The sequence below is a fragment of the Salvia splendens genome, chromosome 1, assembly GCF_004379255.2.
Source record: "Salvia splendens isolate huo1 chromosome 1, SspV2, whole genome shotgun sequence".
In the NCBI taxonomy this organism is placed as follows: Eukaryota; Viridiplantae; Streptophyta; class Magnoliopsida; order Lamiales; family Lamiaceae; genus Salvia; species Salvia splendens.
Window position 1 is genome coordinate 3,146,442 of NC_056032.1, and position 20,277 is coordinate 3,166,718.

Genomic DNA, 20,277 nt, shown 5'->3' on the forward strand with positions numbered 1-20,277 from the left:
GAAATATATATGTATATATATATATATATAGCTAGCTAGTAATTTGACTGAAATTAATTTGAAAATATAACATTTTGCTTCATTTTCTTGTTGCATTACCTTTAAATCAAGAAGCTATTTGCTTCACCTTCATCATTCAATGTCACACAAAATTAAGTTATTTTTGTTGAATTGGTAAAGTTGAAGTGTAATTACTCCTTAATTAATCTGCATAGTTGTTTATGTTGTTTACAAAGTCTAACATGTTTGTTATGAATAAAACACAAGATTAAAAGATTTTCAGTAATTAGTTTCATAGTCATATAATTTGAATACCAATACTATAGCCAATATAATTATTGATGAATGAAGTATGAAATGAATCAGCTAACACAAGATAGCCAATTATCATAAGCCAAAGAGAGAGCCAGGGCAGGGGTATTGCAAGGGTAATTCTTTCTTAAGTCATCAGCAATGGAATAGTAGCAATCCCCACTAAGCGTCTCAGTAACAATGGCATAACAACAAATATTCCGGTGGTCATCTCTGCCATTGCATATCGCATCATGCAACCTAGATTTGCAATCATCTCCCCAAACCTTGTAGCACTCCTTCAAATCCACCGTTACATTCGGCCAATTAATTGGCTGATTACTCGCCTCATTAATCACTGCCGATTCGCTCATTAATATTAAAACCAAACTACTTACCATAATCACCATCACCCTCACCATCTTTGACTCATGCTTCTAACATATTACATCATCTTGCTTTTATAGCTGTCATATCACTCAATTCATCGCTCCATCTTAAGTAACTTACTTGTAATTAAGAAACCCAAACCTTTAACTCTTTATTCATAACCGAAAATATTAATTCAATTAAAGTCTATCAGTTTCTGACATCTTATGTTGCACATTATCACTACATTTTGGAAAGGCAACACAGAGAGCACCAACTAAAATACTAAGCCCAATAGCCTACCGTGAACGATTTAGGGCATAGAGAGATAGAGCTGTAAATTGCACTAATTCATTAAATAATAAAATGGAAAGCTGTTAATAAAATGGGAAGCTGTTTCAATACAATTTTTTATACTAGTTCCTAATTCAACCTCTAAACCTGTTAGTCAGCTAAACCGTCAAACCACATGTGATCATGCATAGTCAGATACGCCGTACGCGTGTGATTCACGTGCCACATTTTTTCCTGAAAGTAGCTTCGTCGACAGCAGTAGAGCAGTTCCTGGGCAAATTGTTGACCATATCCATTTCCTGAAATCCGCTCCGATCATAGTACCAATCGCCCATTGCTTGTGGTATCGTCTGACAAATACACATAAAATTAAATTAGTGTGTGACCAAACAAATTGTTTCTAAAAGATTGAAAGTTAGATACTGTACTTAAATAGTTTCACTTACTTTGTCAGCAAGTACGTTGCCAACCAACGAAGAGCATGTCGAACCCTGTGGGTCTTCCAAGTGGCCATGTCGATAGCAACTATGCACAAAATAGCCTCTCCTGGAAGAGCTATCCGTGATAGTCCTTTTCAGTGTATCTATAAATGTATACCTAAAATCTAAAAAAAACAAAAAAAAATAAGTTAATACGAGGGATCTATTCTTATTAAACTGAGTCAAAATTACTGATAATATTACTTGTATACCTCTCATGATTTCTATCTCAGTCCAATTGCAAAAAGTCTGCAAGTCTAGGGTGCAATTGACCCATCTTGGAGGTTTAGCGTTAGTAGGGTACACATTAGAAGATAACTGTGACAAGTGGTTGGAAAATTAAAAAATTTTATATATAAACAACAAAGATATTAATAAATAATAACTATTACGTACACTATAAGATTACCCATATACCTGATATTGGTCAAATGCTGATTCGATCAAAAACATTGGGGTTTGGATATCTTGGAGCAAATTTTCAGGAAAAAAACACTACAAATACAAATGATGATTATGAGGAATACATAATTATAATATCTGAAATGGTAACGAGGAGCTATTTTTACCAGAGTTGGACTAAATTTGGATGTACATGATGTGGGTAACGTATTTGCCAAACCCTATACATGCACATAGCAAAAATGATGAATTAATATATGAATATACGTCTTAACAATATGTACTAGATTATATAACAAAGTAAAATAAAATAAGAAGACTACATACATGTTTTGATACCACACCAAAGAAGATGCTTTCTCTGACATCAGCGCCCAGAAAATGCTCTCTCGTGAGCTGATGGTTGGGCGAATTTTTGATGGTAGTAAATGCGGGTGAAAAATATAGATCACGACACAAGGAATTACGTGGTTCGATTTACTGAGGTAAATCTACGTCCACGGGAAGAAAGGAGGGCAAGATTGTATTGCTTGATCTGGTTTTCAGCTTACAAATACAGACTTGCTATATGATATTTTATGTCTAGAGAGCTCTCTATGTCTATCTGATCTAAGTTCTATTTATACATTGAACTAAGATCGTGGCTTGCATCACCACTAACTAGGTCGTGGCTTACATCATCACTAATTAGGTCGTGGCTTACATCATCACTAATTAGATCGTGGATGTCGTGGAGGTCATGAGATCCTGCATGGGTCCACTAAATAGATCGAGTAGTGGAGGTCGTGGAGGTTCTGCATGAGTCCACTATCTCCTAGTTCGGTCGAATACTGAGACCGAACTGCTGAACTATTGCCGAGCAGCTTTTGCCGATCTGAGAGTAGAGCTTGATTGGTCGGCTTTTACCGAGCTGTAGGCTGGGGCCGAACTCTTTGGTAATGCCGAACTGATTGGTCGGCTTTTACCGAGCTGTAGGCTAGGGCCGAACTCTTTGGTAATGCCGAACTGATACTCTTCCTTGGTCTTTGGGCTGATGGGCCGTCACTGCTATTGGGCTTGTTTAGTACGTATCCCATCACTACCCCCCCCGAAAAGCGAAGTGAATCACTTCGGCGAAGCGAGTCACTTCGGCATTCTGGATAAAGGTACGGGGGAGGCTGACGTTAGGGGACGTGCCTTGCGCGTGACTGCATTAAATGCGACAGTAAAATCCGGCCGTTGAATCCTGAAAAGGTGGGATTCGAAACGGTGCGATGATTTTGAAATCTTCTCCGAATCTGATAAATACGTCCTTTCTTCATCAGTTGAACACTTTTGCTATTGCTTCTTCTGCATTCTCTCTCTTTTGCGAAAAAATTTCCTTCCGCTTTCAAGAATTTCTTCAGAATTTTTTCAGACTTTCAAAGAGTAAGAACTATGTCTTCTTCTTCTTCTTCTGAGTCAGGTAGCGGTAGGAAAGGGGATAAGGGGTCTTCTAGCCGGAAAGAATCCGGGGAGAAGACCGTAGAGTATTTTCACAGCATCTTGAGTAAGGATACTGTGATATCCTTACACGAAAAATATTTTTTTCCTGGGGGGAAGGTTGCGATTCCCGACGACCTTCATAGGGCTGACTCGCCGCCGGAGGGTTACGCCACCGTTTATGAAGCCGGCTTGGAATGCGGGCTTCGTTTCCCTCTTCCCCCTGCCTTTGTAGAGCTGCTTGATTTTTTCCAACTCCCTTTAGGTCAGGTGACTCCGAATTCTTGGAGGCACTTATCGGCCTTTGCTGCCGAACTGCGTAGGCTAGATAAGGATCTGTCTCTGAGGGCAATCCTTAATTTTTTCCAGTTTAAAAGAAAAGGATCTTGGTTTTACTTGATCCCTTTACAGCCTTTTAGGGCCTTCTGCAAAACCAAGTGGCCAAAGTGGCAGCATCGCTTCTTTTTTTATAATAGGACAGCGGCTCCGGGCTTTCCCTGGAGAGGGCCGAAGTCCGTGATTCCTCATCCTCGGTTAGAACCGTTGGACGAGCTCGAGGGCGAGCTCAATAAGATTCCTATGATTAGGAAGCAGTACCTGGAGTCTGAGCTCGTCAAGGGCGACTTCGTGTTCGACTCCTCGTCTTCGGATGAAGAGACCGAGGGTGAGGAATTCTTTTTTGTGCCTTACTGCTTTTGTGGCGAAAACTAACCTTGCTTTCTTGCTTTTTGGCAGTGTACTTGCTAAATAAGATTAGCCGCAAATCCTCCGAGCTTAAGGAGCCGGAGAAAGAGAAGGCTACCAGCTCGACGCATGATGCCGAGAAGAATCCGAAGAGGCAAAAGACCTCTTCTTCGGATCCAAAAAAGCCGGAGTCGACTTCGGCAAAGGGGAAGGGGAAGACCCAGAAGCCCCCAAGAGCGTCAGAGAAAGACGTGGTCTTGGCGCCTCCTTCGGAACATATCTGTGAGCCATTTTTATGGCCCACGGACTTCGCCGAGGTGAATTCTCTTCTTGATTTTCTGGCCTTGCTTTTTTCCTGTATTTTTTGTGGCCCCTCGGTTGACTTTTTCCTTTTTCCATTTTCAGAGGAACGATATGCTCTCCAAGCTCGTCGCCGTTGAACTCTCCAAAGCGTCCAACGATTATGCTGAGATGCAGAGGAAGTTGGCGGCTGCTCGTCACCAGGCCGAACAGGCTAAGGCCGACTTTGAGAAGGCCAGAGCTGCTAGGATCTCGGCCCAGGATGAAGCCCAGTTTGCCAAAAACCAGCTCGTCATCCAGCGAGAGCAGACGAAACGGAGGGATGCTGCCGCCGTGGTTGCCCAAGGGGAGGTTCTCCGTGCTTTCGCGGAGAAACTCTTTCTGAGCAATCAATTTTCGGCCTTTGTCGGTGATCTGCTGAAACTGATGACCGATAATGCCGAGCAGGGGCCCGAAGTCGTTCTGCCGCTGTACGGCCGAGAGATAGCAGCTCGTCTCCAGAGTCTGCCGCTCCTTGAGGAGCTTGCTTCGTCCTCGGTCCTGCTTTCTGCTGACCGAGTTCGTAGTTGCCGAGCTGACCGGGACGAGAATATGGAGGCTATCTTTGCCTCCTTAGGGCCAGTTTCACCCGCTCCAATTTTCCACGGAGAGGGTGAGACCGAGCAGCTTGATCAGCAGACCGGAGACAGACAGGCCGAGCAAGAGGTGCTGCTGATCGGTGATGGGGGCACCGAGCAGGCTGGGAGGAGCAGGGAGGCCGAGGCTGAAGCTGAGGCAGACAAGGAGAAGGAAGCTGAACCTCACCGAGGAGCCGGAGACGAAGCTGGCGGAGTATGATTTCGTCTCCCTTCTCTTAGTTTAGTTTCTTCCTTGTTGTAAAATGGCCTTGAAGCCCTCCTTGTGTAAAAATTTTTTTTCTTATGAATGAAAAAATTCTTCTTTCTGCACTTGTGTCTTCGTATAGCTTTTCGTACTCTCTTTTACTCCTGTTGTGGTTACTACCTGCTCAGTAAACTGAAATGCCGAACTGACATAGGCTGCTTTGTATTCTTAACTCTTAAGGAGCTGGAGGTACTTCACTGGAAGCGGCTGTACTCTTCCGCTTTAGACGAAGCTGAGAAAAAAGCCATAGCTGACCAGATGAAGAATGACGAACTCTTGGCTTGTTTAGTGAAGCTGGAGGCAGACAATAAGGACTTAGAGTCCGAAAAGAAAGATCTGGAGGCCGAGCTGAATACTGCCGTCGCTGAGAGGACTGCGTATGAGGATTTCATCTGCAGGCGCGGGGGAATGACCATTTCTGAAGTTCAGGAACGAGTTGACGAACTGTGGGAGGAATATCATGTACTCCGGAGGAACAATGCGCTGGAGAGCTCGGCTTGCCAACAAGTCGTGAAATCATTGCGGCGCTGGGCTTCTCGGTACGACATCATTCTTTCCCGGCGTCCCTCAATCGAGAGATTCCTTAGGCATTTCCCGCCAACAGATGGTCATACTCCAGCTCAAACCTCTGATCCACTTGCTCAAAATCCTACTCCAAATCAGCAACGAACTCAGGAGCAACCGGAAACGTCAAGACGAGAACGGACTCAGGAGCAACCGGAAACGTCAAGACAAGGACGGACTGAAGTTCATAGAGGAGCTGTGATTATGAGTGAGCAAGATCAACAAATGCTTCGTGAAGAGACTCTTCGCCGCCGAGGTGCCAGAGCTTCCCGGGCTCAGGGAAGAGGTGGTAGGTCGATTAGAGCATCTCGTCGACCTGCTTATTCTTCAGCTGCCCGGAATGACCGAACTCGGCTTCACGAGGATTTTGTGAATAGATGGCTCAACTTTAGCAACCAGGGACAGTAGAATAGTCCTTTGTAATGGCGTAACGCCTTCTCGTAGGGCAGTGGAGTTGTATGCCGAACAAGTTTTTATAAATGAAATCTTTATTTCGCTTCTATCACTGCGTATTTACAGCTCAGCGAAAAAATTTCATCGTGCTCGTCCTCGGTCTTATGAAGTAAACTTCTTTGACCGGACTCGTCCTCGGTCTTATGAAGTAAGCTTCTTTGACCGGACTCGTCTTTGGTCTTATGAAGTAAACTTCTTTGACCGGACTTGGTCCTCGGTCTTATGAAATAAACTTCTTTGACCGGACTCGTCTTTGGTCTTATGAAGTAAACTACTTTGACCGGACTCGTCTTTGGTCTTATGAAGTAAATTTCTTTGACCGGACTAAGCTTGTGTCCTAATTTGGCGAGTTTTATCGCTCGGATCGGACTTTCCCTTGTCCTAATTTGGGGATCGGACTTTCCCTTGTCCTAATTCGGCGAGTTTTATCGCGTGGATCGGACTTTCCCTTGTCCTAATTCGGCGAGTTTTATCGCGTGGATCGGACTTTCCCTTTGTTGCAGTTCGTTTCAGACGGACTGCTTGTTTCTTAAGCTGAATTGTGGTCTTGTATCCTCCTTAGAAGCTTGGACTCACAATCGTTGGCTTATATATGTTCTAAAAAGGGGATCAGCCTTCGAAGAACAAGATACCTCAGTAACATTTGTAAGAGACGACACGCACATAGACAGACAAAACGCACATAGACAAACAAAACGCACATAGACAAACATGAAACACAAGTAAAAAACAAAGAAAGCACATACCCCTAGGACCGAACTAGACACAAGACTGACTGACCGGACTGTCTCTTACAAATGGAACTTCTTGAGGTTGGAAATGTACCATGTTCGGGGTACTTGTTCTCCTGACATGTGGGTCAATTTGTAAGACCCTTTGCCGAGGACTTCTGACACCCGATATGAACCTTCCCATGTGGGTTCGAGTTTGCCCAGCTTTTCTGCTCGGCTTACTTCGTTGTTTCTCAAGACGAGATCTCCCACTTGAAATTGCAGCTTTTTCACCCTTTGGTTATAATACCGGGCTACTTGCTCCTTGTACTTGGCTGCTTTTATGCAGGCCAATTCTCTTCTTTCTTCGGCAAGATCTAGTTCGGCTCTCAGTCCGTCATCATTCATTTCTGAGGAGAAATTTAGAGTTCGGGGACTGGGTACGCCGATCTCAACCGGAATCACGGCTTCAGTGCCGTACACCATCGAGTTCGGCTCCGGTGTGACTTCGGTCATTTCGCCTGCCTCTGACTCCGGCTGCTGTGATTGCTATGCTTGATGGTGCCGATCTGATTGTTCGGCACTTTTAAGCGCAATCTGCAAACACTCTTGCTCTTTTTCGATCACCTCGGATGACCGCTATCCCTCCTTTAGTGGGGAAGGTGTTCGGCGAGGATGCCTCTGATCGCTATGATCGGGCTTCTTTTTGTCTTCTCTAGATGAGCTGTCTAAAGACCGTTTTCGACGGTCTGCCTCATCGGCACGAGAAAACTGGTCCGCAATGTCCCACATCTCTTGAGCTGTTTGCGGACTGCATTCCACGAGCTTTCTATAGAGAGCTCCGGGCAGGATTCCATTTTGGAATGCCGAAATGACAAGTAGATCATTGAGATCATCTACTTGTAGGCATTCCTTGTGGAACCTCGTCATAAAGTCGCTGATCTTTTCGTCGCGACCTTGACGTGTAGAAAGCAGCTGAGCCGAAGTGATTCGGGCTTCCGCTTTCTGAAAGAACCTCCTGTGGAAAGCATCCATTAGATCTCGGTAAGATCTAATGCTGCCTTGGGGGAGGCTATCGAACCACCTTCTTGCGTTCCCGATAAGCAGCTCGGGAAACAGCTTGCACATATGGACCTCATTGAGACCCTGGTTCACCATATTATACTGATAGCGTCCCAGGAAGTCATGAGGATTCACTAACCCGTCATAAGTCATCGACGGAGTTCGGTAGTTCTGTGGCAAGGAAGTTCGGGTGATATCGTCCGAGAACGGAGTCTTCAATGCTCCGTACATGGCGAACCCGACATCTCTTCGGTATGGAGGAGATGGAGTTCTCCTGTGATTCCGATACCGAGGAGGAACAGGAACATGTCGGGGTTGAGGATTCTTCTTCCTGGAAGACACGGCACTACTGCGGTAGTGACTTTCATGTCTGGATGAGGAGGGAGAATCCACCGTTTTCGTCTCCGGCTTTTGGCCCTTTTGCAGGAAAATTAAAAACTCTTCCTGCTTCTCGGCCAAAAACAACTTGACAGCCTCGTTCAAATTGGGCTGCTGGGAAGACTCGGTGCGATGAGTCTTTAAGCGGCTTGTTCCTTCTCCGTGAGAACTGGAAGTAGATTTCTCCCGAGGCTGTTTTCCAGACCTGCGGGCTGGACTAGCTTCCTCATGATTATCACGAACGGTATTATGGGTGTTACGTGATCTGGTATGCATTTTTTTGGTGGAAGAGGATAAAAAACTCGCTTTATCACAAATTTGGTTCTCTGTTTCCCACAGACGGCGCCAGTGATGGTTGGGCGAATTTTTGATGGTAGTAAATGCGGGTGAAAAATATAGATCACGACACAAGGAATTACGTGGTTCGATTTACTGAGGTAAATCTACGTCCACGGGAAGAAAGGAGGGCAAGATTGTATTGCTTGATCTGGTTTTCAGCTTACAAATACAGACTTGCTATATGATATTTTATGTCTAGAGAGCTCTCTATGTCTATCTGATCTAAGTTCTATTTATACATTGAACTAAGATCGTGGCTTGCATCACCACTAACTAGGTCGTGGCTTACATCATCACTAATTAGGTCGTGGCTTACATCATCACTAATTAGATCGTGGATGTCGTGGAGGTCATGAGATCCTGCATGGGTCCACTAAATAGATCGAGTAGTGGAGGTCGTGGAGGTTCTGCATGAGTCCACTATCTCCTAGTTCGGTCGAATACTGAGACCGAACTGCTGAACTATTGCCGAGCAGCTTTTGCCGATCTGAGAGTAGAGCTTGATTGGTCGGCTTTTACCGAGCTGTAGGCTGGGGCCGAACTCTTTGGTAATGCCGAACTGATTGGTCGGCTTTTACCGAGCTGTAGGCTAGGGCCGAACTCTTTGGTAATGCCGAACTGATACTCTTCCTTGGTCTTTGGGCTGATGGGCCGTCACTGCTATTGGGCTTGTTTAGTACGTACCCCATCATGAGCCAAATAAAATTAATCAACGGCATAGCTTACAATTTTATACTCTAATAAAATTTATATTGATAATTAGGTAATTAGTTTAGATAGTCTTTACCCGTGTATAAAAAACCCCGAATCCGATACGCATTTCACCCTAGTTGTATTCTGAAACAAGGCTTGAAACCTATCACAATGTAAAATTGTGGCTAGTCCACCTGCCGAAGTGCCGGACAATAAAGCCTATAGAGAAAATATAAATTAATACAATCAAATAGAACTTAGAATTTATTTAATCCAAAGTTACTATAATTTAATAATACGTACATTTCTAGCATTTCCCATTCCGATTCGCAGCAACTCATCCATCATCGCATCGTAAATTCGTAGACCTCTATAGGTCAGGTTGTCCTTCTGCAAAATGTTTTAGAAATCGACAAAAGTAGTGAAGTGATGTAGCTATTGGTATGGTACAATTTTAGGGCTAAACTGGACTGGTCAGCCTACTTGTTCGTGACTGAAGACGTCGAATTGTCCAATCCAATTTTTAAAAGAGTGCAAGTTAAATTAGTTAACTAATTGTGCTTACTGGTTAAACGTAAGAAATTTAAAAACTTACTGGGTCCACGTCCTCAATATCAGACATGAAGGATGAGCCGTCACAGTAGAAGATCTTGAATACGTGCCAATTGTAGAAATCTGAATACATACATACAACATTAAAGTTACTATAGAAATGAAACAAGAAAAGCCAAACTTCAATTTGAGACAGATTTAGATATACATATAATATAGATTGACATAAATAGCCTTTAGTGATTTTTTCTTATTTTTGAAAATTTAGTTAATATAACTCTGGATTAACTTTAGGCCATTAGATCACCCAGATCAAATGGCTATTAATTTGGTATTACTTATTTCACTAAACTACTAATATTTGATCATACACACCTATATATGTATATATATACCTGGATTGAAGGTCGAGTTATCATCTAGCATCCCGCTGAAGGATTGGATACCATTATTAATCGATATCAGCTTAGCACTACTTCCAAGAGAAGTTCCGGATCTATTGAGGCAACCAGCCGTGCTCCCACACCACGCGCCACCCTTTGCAACTCCAAATAGTTAGTCTTATTATCATAAAGCCAGAAATAAATTATACACTAGCACTTATGAACTCAACAGTATTAAAATTAAGCCGACAAAATCTATGTAATGGTAAAGTACAGATAAAAATCCAATTATATACGAGCTCAAAATATTAATTGTGAACTATTTTCAATTCCTATAATGTGAAGATCAAATGATTGATTTAATTTAGTTATTACTAAGTGAATATGTGTACATTCAAATTCAAAGTGATAAAAGTTTGATTTAATTGAATCTATCCATGGCATTTCACAAAGGAAGTAGTTCAAATATATATACCTCAAGAAATACGTGCCAATTGTCGACGCCTTCCCCAAACCCGGGGCTGTAGGCATAGGCCGGAGGTGTGCCGTCTAGACAGACTATTAAAAAAGAAATTGAATACAGTAGTTAGCTAATAAGCAAATAATGAATTATAGGAGGAGTACATATCATATAGTATATGTATGTACCAGCTCCTCTGGAAATGGCCGTCTCTAGAACAGATATGGTGACGTTGTGGGTTCCTTCGATTCCGACCGCTACCAAACATAATGTAATCAGCACTAGTAAGCTAGCCATGACTTCTGCACAATGATTAACAAAATTTTGAAGTGTGTTTATGATGTTGTTTTTATAGATAATGGAGTAGAATTTAGTCAATTAGGGTGAGATTAAGAAGCACATGATGGAATACTATTCACAGCAGATTACTACTACTATTTTACTCTAAAACTTCACAAAACAAAGCTGAACATGTTTAGTGTTAAAAGTAGAGAGATATTTAGTGTGTGTGTCATAAGTGTGTGTAGTGGGTTCCAGAAGGATTTAGATCGAAAGAAAAAATAAAGACAATAAGCAAAAAATGGGTAGTAGATTGAAAGGCAGCAGTGGAAGCAAAGAAAAGTGTGGAAAAAAAAGAGCAAATTGCTGAAAGGAAAGGGGAAGTAGAATTATACTTACGGAGACGGAGACGAGTTCAGAGCTGGCGATGCTGTGTAAGTAGGCGGACACAGTGAGGGTTCCCAAAAGTTTTTTTTTTTTTATGTTTTTCTGCTTCAAATTTTTTTATAATTTTCAAAATATATCAATATCCCTTCCTAAAATTTCGCCGTAGCAGAGTATATTGTCGAGTGTTATGAACTGAAGGGGCTGAAAAATCTGGAAATTGAAGAGTTGCAGGAAAAAAAATGGATGCCACAACTCACACTTCGAAGAAGACGATAAATTATAGTTGCAGTGCAGGCTCTCGTAAATGCTCCTGATTTGATTTCTTTAAAATACATAAAACGTGACGTGACGTGACGTGACGTGTGTAGAAGTGTAATTATTCTACTAGTAGTACTTTCTTAGTTAAGAGTGTCCATTGGACCCGCCCAATAGCCCCGCTCCATTTTTTGTCAATAGCCCCAATTTTGTTGTCTATAGCCCCAAAATTTTGTGTACGCCATTATAGTGGACACCTTCAATAGCCTCCAAATTTTATAATCAACTTACATTTTATAATGTTTCAAGAAATTATGAACAAATTTATCGGCCTGGTGTTGCACCTGTTGAATCAGAGCATTCGAGCTGTCTCTCCACAAATTGTTCATTTCCGACCCCAAATTATAGTGAGAGAAATTTTTATAGATGTAGAGTTGGAATGGTGTGAAAATAATGAATGGAGTGGGGTGTATTTATAGGTGAATTGAAATATAAAAAAAAATAAACAAAATTGGCTATAGCCGCGGCGGTCGGTGCCGCCACTATAGGCACCGCGCCTATAGCTGCGTCCGCCCCCATTTCGCCGCGTCCTCGCCCCGGAGTCGGCTGAAGCCCGTCCGCCCCCCTACCGCCCACATTTCGGTGTCCGCCCGCGCTCTCTACTATCGCCCTCCGCCCTAATCCGCGGCTATAGCCGCGGGCTCCCCATAGTGGATACCCTTATGGAATAAGTGCTTAAACTCTCTCTTATTCTACAAACCTAGATCAAAACAATCCAGATTCACTATTCTTTTATCATAACAATATTTTGACGGTTGGTTAGTAATTTCGAATTTCTCTTATATTTTTCTTGTGTATTCTACTATAAAAAAATTAGCCTTTAATAATTCTTTATTTTATTTAATATAAATTTTTTACAATAAAAATTATAATTTGTAATTTATAAATTTTATACTATTAGTAATTTACTCTCTCTCTCCCTAAAGAATATGCACTTAGGGTTCGACACGAGTTTTAATATAAAAATTGGTAAAGTAAGAGAGGGATAGAGAGAAAAAGTAATTAAAGTATTGTTAGTTGAGAATGGGTCCCACCTAATTAGAGAGAAAAAAGATTTCCCAAAATTGGGAAGCGCATATTCTTGGGGGGACGAATTAAAAAGGAAAAAAAATGCATATTCTTGTGGGACGGAGTGAGTAGTAAATATTGATTTTTCCTATTTTATTTTTGTCCGGTAGGTTCAATACAACTATTCTTTATCTTATTTTAATTTTTATTATGCAAAATATTTTTTTTCGTTCATGAAATAATATCACATTTTATCATTTTGATACGCCGTTAGTTTAAAATCTAATTCACTTTTTAATAAGAATCTGACACTCTACTAAATCATTATATTCATATGTCATTATAAAATTAATATGTAAAGTGAGACATTTATTCTGATGACTTTTTCTGCCCGCGACGGGGCTTTAAATTCGGACGGATAAAGTATACAATAGAGCTCCTGCCAAAAAAAAATTCGGCGTCCACCCCTTGGTGAAAGTACTCACTCCGTCCCAGCTAAGATGACACATTTTGTAGCCGATCCGGTATTTTATGAGTTATTGATTAAAGTGTTTAATTGGAGAGAGAAAATGTGGGTGTAAGTATTAAAATAGAGAGAGAAATAAAGATGAATATTTTAACAGAAGTGAGAAAAAATGATTGAGTGTATTAATTAGAGAGAGAAAGTATAAAAAAATGAAATGTGTTATCTCGGATAAACTAAAAAGGAAAACGTGTGATACGAGAAGTACTTCCAATAACCCCATGGAATTGGAGCATTGCGATTGGTCCTATGATTTTTCATTATATTATATGTCTTCGCCTCCTGTCACTGTCAATGCATGTACAAATGAAATTGATTTTGATCATCCAACTTTACATTAGTGAATGCCCGTTACTTTTTTTGGAATATAGAGCGTTATTTTTAAAGAACAAAAATTTGGTACAGCCTTATAAATTGACTCAATAATGTTGATTTTGACCCATTTTTGTAAGAATTCACGTGATTTTGTATTCATGCTTTTAATTTGGCTCCTGTGACCTGTCCACTGTCCATATACTCTTATTATTACTCCTAATTATTACTACTAGAGTTGGGTATTTCCATGTTTAATGAGGCAGATAATGATGATTTAGCTCTTTTAAAAAGGATCATCCAATACAAGAAGGGCCTCCTTGAATCTCATAGGCCTATTCCAATCCATCGAAGACCCACGTAATTGCTATTGTTAACAAACACTGCGTATCACATTGAGGTCTTACCTATTCGTTTCCTTCACAAACAGCTCAGTCCTACGATCTCCAACTTCACAAACAAATACGCATGTGACCTCAACTCCACCCGATTTCATAATCTCGGGATAGCTAGTAATGTAATGATGATTGGATAGTTGTCGTCATCATCGACGCGTTTGCTCTAACATGTATGGAGTGTATTGAATTGTAAACTTAGCTAATTACCCAAAATAATCGAAAAAATCATAAAAATATCTTAATAAATTCCACATTTATAAAAAAATCAAAACGAGTAGTATCATCATTAAGATATTGGACCTGGATTTTTCAAAAAACCAGTCCCTTTCCCGCCTTCCATTTGAAAAAAGTATGTACTGCACCACCGCAGCTCCACCGCCGCAGCCGGTACCGGAGACTTGCAGTCAGGGCCACCGCTCCGTCCTCATTCTCCCAACAGAGGAGGGCGGCTCGATCTGCCTTTTCTGCCTTTCCGAACTTCTCTCTAACCCCAAATCCCCCACCATTCACGTCTCCTACGCTCTCTCCCAGCTCTCTCAAGCCCTTGATCAGCCTCATTTTTTTCGCTCTCTTCTCACATTCCACTCTCACTTCCTCGTTTCCCCTCTCCTCGCTGTCTTGTCCAGCTTTGACGACGAGCCGATTGCCAAACAGTCCATTGATTTGATCCAGATATTATGCGATGCTTCGAGAACTAATTCTAACGGAAATCAGGATTTGCGTAAGGACTTCGTGGCTAGGGTTTCGGATTGTCTTTCCAGCGGCTCGTTGGCTTGGAGTCGTCGCCAGCTGTACATGGTAGTAGCTGAATCATTTCCCTTCTCTTTTCTCCCTTGGTGTTTGTAGAGCGTTCTTAGCAAATAAATAGAGCTCAAGTACTTTTAGTTTGCGATTGTTGATGATTAGTTTCTCACCGTCATTTATTGCAATTTGATACAATCAGCACTTTTAAATACCCCCTGTATAATTCAGGTAAGTCATGGTTACCAATTTTCCGGAGATATTCTTATGCTAGGTTACGGATTATTGAATATGTAGGTTGTGTCTATTCAGACATTAGTGGTCTAATCACTTCAATTGATTTCTTTGGAAACCCTCGGTTGATTTATAAGCAGGTATTATTTGTCAAAATACTTATACTATGAAGTGAAGAGTTGAGACCAACACACAGTAATTGGGGTGGTTGAAATCTATAGCTATGAAATGTTTGTGACAGCCATGCATAGTCTTTCGGCTAACATGTTGCTGAATGCGGAAAGGGATTGCTTAATAGAGAAGAGGAGTGATAGGGAGCCTTGGGAATTAAATTACCAATAGAATGGGAAGGCATTAGGGAGACTATAGACTCAAATCATGGGTCTCTCTACTTAGTTCTAGAGATATCTATACTAACGCATATTTAGAAAATGGCATCATGTAGAATAATGGTTCAGGGATCAGTTTCGATTGTGGGATAAGACTATTACACTTGTTAGGGATATCATCCCTTGGGACAAGGCATTCTATCTTGTATCATCCCTTAGGGAGAAGACATTCTATCTTGTAGAGGAAATTGATTCTGTGTTCTAGTTTCATTATCTCCAATAATATAATATAATCGACTTCTCTCAACTAACATAATGAATCTTTAGATACATTATTAGAGTAATTTCATGATGATCTTTCATGATCTCTGAGAATTTTCTCTTGCAAGGATGGTATTGATTCCATCATCATTTGCGAATTACAACAATCTTACACATGGCATCTCTATTCTCAATGTATATGACACGTGTGTGTGATCATTACATTTTGATGCAGGTTCATTGCTTCGGTGTTCTCTTGGATAATCTGGATTTTAATCTGTATATATGCATTAGAAACAAAGACACCCTCATTCTCAACCTTTTAACAGGGCTTCAGTTGTCAAAGTAAGTTCAACTGATACACAAGATATTATATTCCTAACTTAGCATAAACGCAATTCTAAAATACTTCTTTTCTTGTCTTATAGTGATAATATCCAGGGGGAGATTATGTTTGCTTTATACAGATTTTCCCTCCTCCATTACTCACATATTGATGGTTGTGGCACTGATGTTTTGCTTGCCTACAGTCCCAAGATTTTGCAAATGTCACTTAATATTCTTATGAAAAGCCAAAGTGATGATGTTCGGCTTAACTGTCTGGGTTGGTTTCTCTACTTTCCATTCTATTCACAACTTATCTCAGAACTTCTTCTTTCCTGTTTATTCCTTTTCATCTTTTCTCTCTATCAATGGCCATAATCTGCAGCAGGAATTTTTTTATATGATACTTAGAAGCTAATTAGCATTTCAATGACAGCAATTCTGATTGGCTTTTTTTGGGTTCTTTGTACACAAAGTGTTGAATTTAGTTTTTCTCGATTGAACTGACATGGAACAACTAAAGCATCTTGTATATAGTGTAAAATAACCGTGTTAAGTAGTCCTCGGAGAACACAAGCTTCCAGTCTTCAATCTACACTAGGACTAGAACATCATATAGCGACAGTGATTGTCGCATAAGGATAAATGCTTGTTACATTCGTATTTTGACCCCATGTTATCATCTCTCTGTAGCATTCTTGATGGTGTTGGTTCAGCGAGGGTTCTTTCAAAGTGCATGCACAAATACATTGGAGAGCAATAGCACATATTTCTTTGAAGCTGATAGCTTAATGCAAATAACGGAGGATGCGGACAATGGCCCATCTCTGGAAATCTTGTTTGCTGAGGCAGTCAAAGGGTCCCTGCTTTCTTCTGATAGTCAAGTCCAAATTGCAGCATTGGATTTGATCTATAGATATCTTTCATCCGAAAATGTGTCACTCAAGGAATGTCAAGCTCTCATCGAAGAAAATATCGCAGATTATGCATTTGAAGTACTTAGATTATCAGGTAAACATTTAGAGAGAACATGCTTTTACAGAGCCATTCTACAGAAGGTGGAAGACGATGCATTCATGTAACTAACTATTCATATATAGATAAGTACTCCTAACTATTCATGCTTTTCTTATATTTTCCTAAATTGGGTTATTTTGTAGGTTGCAAGGATTCCATTGTCACCTCGTCAATTCAGGTTATTTATTTATTATCGAATGCCGAGGAAGCCTTCAGACATCGACTGGCGATTGGATTCTCTGCACTAGTTCCTGTTCTGCGTTATGTAGCTGAAATTCCTTTTCATCCTGTGCAGTGCCAATTACAGAATCTCATGTTAAAGTGTGTGCTAAACTGTCCTGGAGTAGTATCAACCTGCAATGTTGAGGAAATAAGTAGTATCTTGGCAGGGATGTTTAAGAAACATACAGCTGGTGAGATTGGCATTCTTTCAGAGACATTCACTTTGTCATGCTCCATATTTGTCACCATTATGAAATGTTCATCTTCTCGTGGGAGTTTAAGCTTTGCAGCCTCAATTAAAGATGCATTAAGATCTGCTGTTTCAATTTGTTTTGGAGACAACCATGTAAACACAGATCAAATATTGCATTTTCTTTACCTAATCAAGGAAGCATATGCCTTTGGCCAGCAAGAGGAATTCCTAGTTTTATCAGAAATGAAACTGCAAAATTTTATAATTGACATATGCAAACTGAAAATTTTACCTTGGTTTATGGGGGTGATCAATGTCATGCAAGAAGAAGCTATTGCCTTGGGAGTCATAGAAACATTTCACTCAATACTTCTTGATCCTAATGTTGGTGCCAAGGATTTTGCGGAGAGTCTAGTTTTGTCCTCATGGTTCAGTGGATTGTTCGGATGCTTGGGTTTATTTCCCATGGAAAAAATGAAGCAGATTGTGTATGTGATCTTCAGTTCAATTGTAGATGTACTCATAGGAAATGATTCAGGGCAATCTATTAGGGATGCTGCTCTCCATTTGCCATCTGATCCTACAGATTTGCTATTCCTTCTTGGTCAGAAGAGCTCCCATAACCCTGAGTTGTTTTGTTGCCAATCTGCAGTGCTGCTGGTATTATATGTCAGCTCACTCTATAATGATAGGTATCAAGCTGCATAAAAGTCAAACTTCCATCCAACCTATGTTAAACATTCAGTTGATATTAGTTTTTTCCTATTCTTTGTTTATAGGTTGGCTGATGAAAGGTTGATACTATCTTCCCTGGAGCAATTTATTTTACTCAACAGTAGTGATATCTTCTGCGGAGTCCCTGCCTCAGTAACGGTAGAATTGTTAGTAAATCTATACGGATTTTACAGGGGTTTCTCTAAAATGCGCTACCAAATGCCTTACAGTCCAGAAGCTGAGAGAATCCTTTTTCAGTTATTGGAAGAAAAGGAATGGGACTCACTGTCTACGAAGATTCATTTGACATCACTGATGTGGTTATTTCAGCAAGAAAAACTCTGCAAGTCCTTATGTGATCAGATACTGAAGTTCTGCACACGGAACAGCTCTATTGGTAAAAACATGGTTCTTGATAAGGAAACTAAAGAAACAGTGGATCTTCGTGTCTTTGCTGAGTTGATAACATCCGGAGACAATTATGTTGCAATAATTTTTGTTTGCTTACTGGGAGATCTTGTCGAAAATTCTTGCCAAGATTATGACATCATTGCAGTTCTAGAGGCATGTAAAGAGATGATCGAAATTGCTCCAGCTGCTTCAGATCACTTTTGCATGCATGGAATAGAAGGGGTGCTACAGAAAATTTATTGTTATTCGTCTTGCTCTTCCCCTGAAATATTCATATGTACGCATCAACTTGTTTTTATCATTTTAAAATCAGTACAGTCTGAATCACTGCCCAGTGATGATGATTGGATAGGAATCACTGTAAAGGTAAAAGAATATTTGCTAATTTATTCTCGTTTGTTGCTTATGCACATTTAAATTAACTAGACTGTTTTATAGTTGATAAACTGCCTGATCACGGTCGTGGAAGAAGATGGATGGACTGAAGAAGTTATCACTATCATTGGAATTCTTTGTCTGATTTTGCACCACTCGACAAAGCAGGCACTAACTGAGGCTTCAAAGACCATAGTTCTGAATGTTCCTTTGATCTCAATTATTAATTCCACAATCTTTGAAGCTTGTTCCAAGGGGCACGCATTGTTTGATCATGATGAGGGAACAAAGACAGGGGAAGCTCTCATATTCGTGCTCCTACTACTCTTTTTCTCCCTGAAAAGGTAACCATAGTATCAATTATGCTTGTGAAATGCACTATGCTTTTTGCTTATTGAATGCTAACTTCACTTGTATTTCAGTGCACGAGCTACTCTTCCAGGTATCGTGGATTTGCAAATATTGCTTGCTGAAGGTATTACAGCCGAGCCACTATCCTATCTCAGCATCCATTGCCCTGATTTATGCAAGATGATGCATTTTGGGTCTGCTCAAGTAAAAATGATTGCTTCATTTTGTCTTTTGGAAATGTTCATGGGACTCGAAGACAATGTAACTGGAAAACCAGCTGTTTTAAACTTCAGAGAAGGCTACCTATCGTCAATATCAGCAATCTTAGAAGGTCTAATATTTTTTGATGACATCAAAGTTGCATTGAACTGTTCCCAATGTTTGTCAACTCTCATGACATGGGAAGTTCACAAAATAGAATCACTGTTGCCAGAAAAATATGGATGGTGCAGATTGATAGTAGAGGAGCTGGTGATGTCTCTGTCTGCTCCAACTCTGACAAAATCGTTGATGATTCATCACAAGCCCGCTTCTAACATTGCCGTTGCTTTGCTAAAACACAGCAAGGGATCTCCTTGGATGACTGGAGTGTTTGATGATTCTTCCATTAGAAGCATCATTCAAAATTTAAGCGCGAGCAATCTAACCATTGAACTAGTGACTTTGTTCCGGGAGCTTCTGTGTTCTGGCCTTCTGAACTCCTCTCATGTTGCTGATCTGACTCGAGTTTTCCAGGTACCAATACTACACCCCCTTTAATGATTCCATTTGTGTATTCTAACATTGCATGAGCCTTTTCAGGCATTTAGAAATCATGCATACATTGATGAAATCCAAGATGGCGGCGTCACAGAAAATCAGTTGGAGATCAATGTAGGCGGCAGCCAAGATCGTGTGGGCAGAGCTCGTACCTTGCTTACCGGGCTCTTGTCTTCTATGTCATATCCTGACTGTGAGAGGTCACAAAGTAGAAAGAAGCAGTTGCTTGAAGAAATAGATTTGTTTAGCAGATGTTTAATGGAAAAGGAGGGTCAGTGATGCATATGTATTGTTCTTAAGACATTGAATAGTAATATAATCATAAATATTAGTAGTAGTTGAAACTGAAACAGGACATTTGATCATCG

At 40.6% G+C, this 20,277-nt stretch overlaps 2 protein-coding genes across 3 annotated transcripts; one reads left to right on the forward strand and one right to left on the reverse strand.

The window, feature by feature from the left end:
• Positions 1-989: 989 nt before the first annotated feature.
• LOC121795436 (pectin acetylesterase 7-like) lies at positions 990-11,705 on the reverse strand. The gene is made up of 11 exons (XM_042193975.1): positions 11,435-11,705; positions 10,945-11,058; positions 10,772-10,854; positions 10,309-10,450; positions 9,957-10,036; positions 9,665-9,751; positions 2,003-2,056; positions 1,851-1,928; positions 1,646-1,751; positions 1,401-1,558; positions 990-1,304 (listed from the first exon to the last, which is right to left on the reverse strand). Exons 2-11 carry the CDS (start codon positions 11,051-11,053, stop codon positions 1,170-1,172), a joined length of 1,032 nt encoding a protein of 343 aa, XP_042049909.1. The 5' UTR covers positions 11,054-11,058; positions 11,435-11,705; the 3' UTR covers positions 990-1,169.
• Positions 11,706-14,284: 2,579 nt separating this feature from the next.
• LOC121808499 (protein PUTATIVE RECOMBINATION INITIATION DEFECT 1) lies at positions 14,285-20,259 on the forward strand. 2 transcript variants are annotated; one of them, XM_042209031.1, is made up of 9 exons: positions 14,285-14,776; positions 15,779-15,888; positions 15,972-16,147; positions 16,561-16,878; positions 17,028-17,991; positions 18,079-18,790; positions 18,863-19,143; positions 19,222-19,885; positions 19,952-20,259. In XM_042209031.1, exons 1-9 carry the CDS (start codon positions 14,330-14,332, stop codon positions 20,186-20,188), a joined length of 3,909 nt encoding a protein of 1,302 aa, XP_042064965.1. In that variant the 5' UTR covers positions 14,285-14,329; the 3' UTR covers positions 20,189-20,259. The 2 variants fall into 2 exon arrangements, with proteins under 2 accessions (XP_042064965.1, XP_042064972.1); XM_042209038.1 differs by lacking the exon at positions 14,285-14,776 and adding an exon at positions 15,480-15,675.
• The last annotated feature ends 18 nt before the right edge of the window (positions 20,260-20,277 follow it).

Excerpts from the sequence above, each read along its gene's own strand:
- LOC121795436 (XM_042193975.1), bottom strand. The coding sequence starts at position 11,053 with ATGGCTAGCTTACTAGTGCTGATTACATTATGTTTGGTAGCGGTCGGA. Across the intron at positions 9,752-9,956 it reads ATATTGAGGACGTGGACCCA|AAGGACAACCTGACCTATAG; the intron begins GTAAGTTTTTAA and ends AACATTTTGCAG. Across the intron at positions 1,559-1,645 it reads TGAGATAGAAATCATGAGAG|ATTTTAGGTATACATTTATA; the intron begins GTATACAAGTAA and ends TGTTTTTTTTAG.
- LOC121808499 (XM_042209031.1), top strand. The coding sequence starts at position 14,330 with ATGTACTGCACCACCGCAGCTCCACCGCCGCAGCCGGTACCGGAGACT. Across the intron at positions 17,992-18,078 it reads AGCTCACTCTATAATGATAG|GTTGGCTGATGAAAGGTTGA; the intron begins GTATCAAGCTGC and ends CTTTGTTTATAG. Across the intron at positions 19,886-19,951 it reads ATCTGACTCGAGTTTTCCAG|GCATTTAGAAATCATGCATA; the intron begins GTACCAATACTA and ends GAGCCTTTTCAG.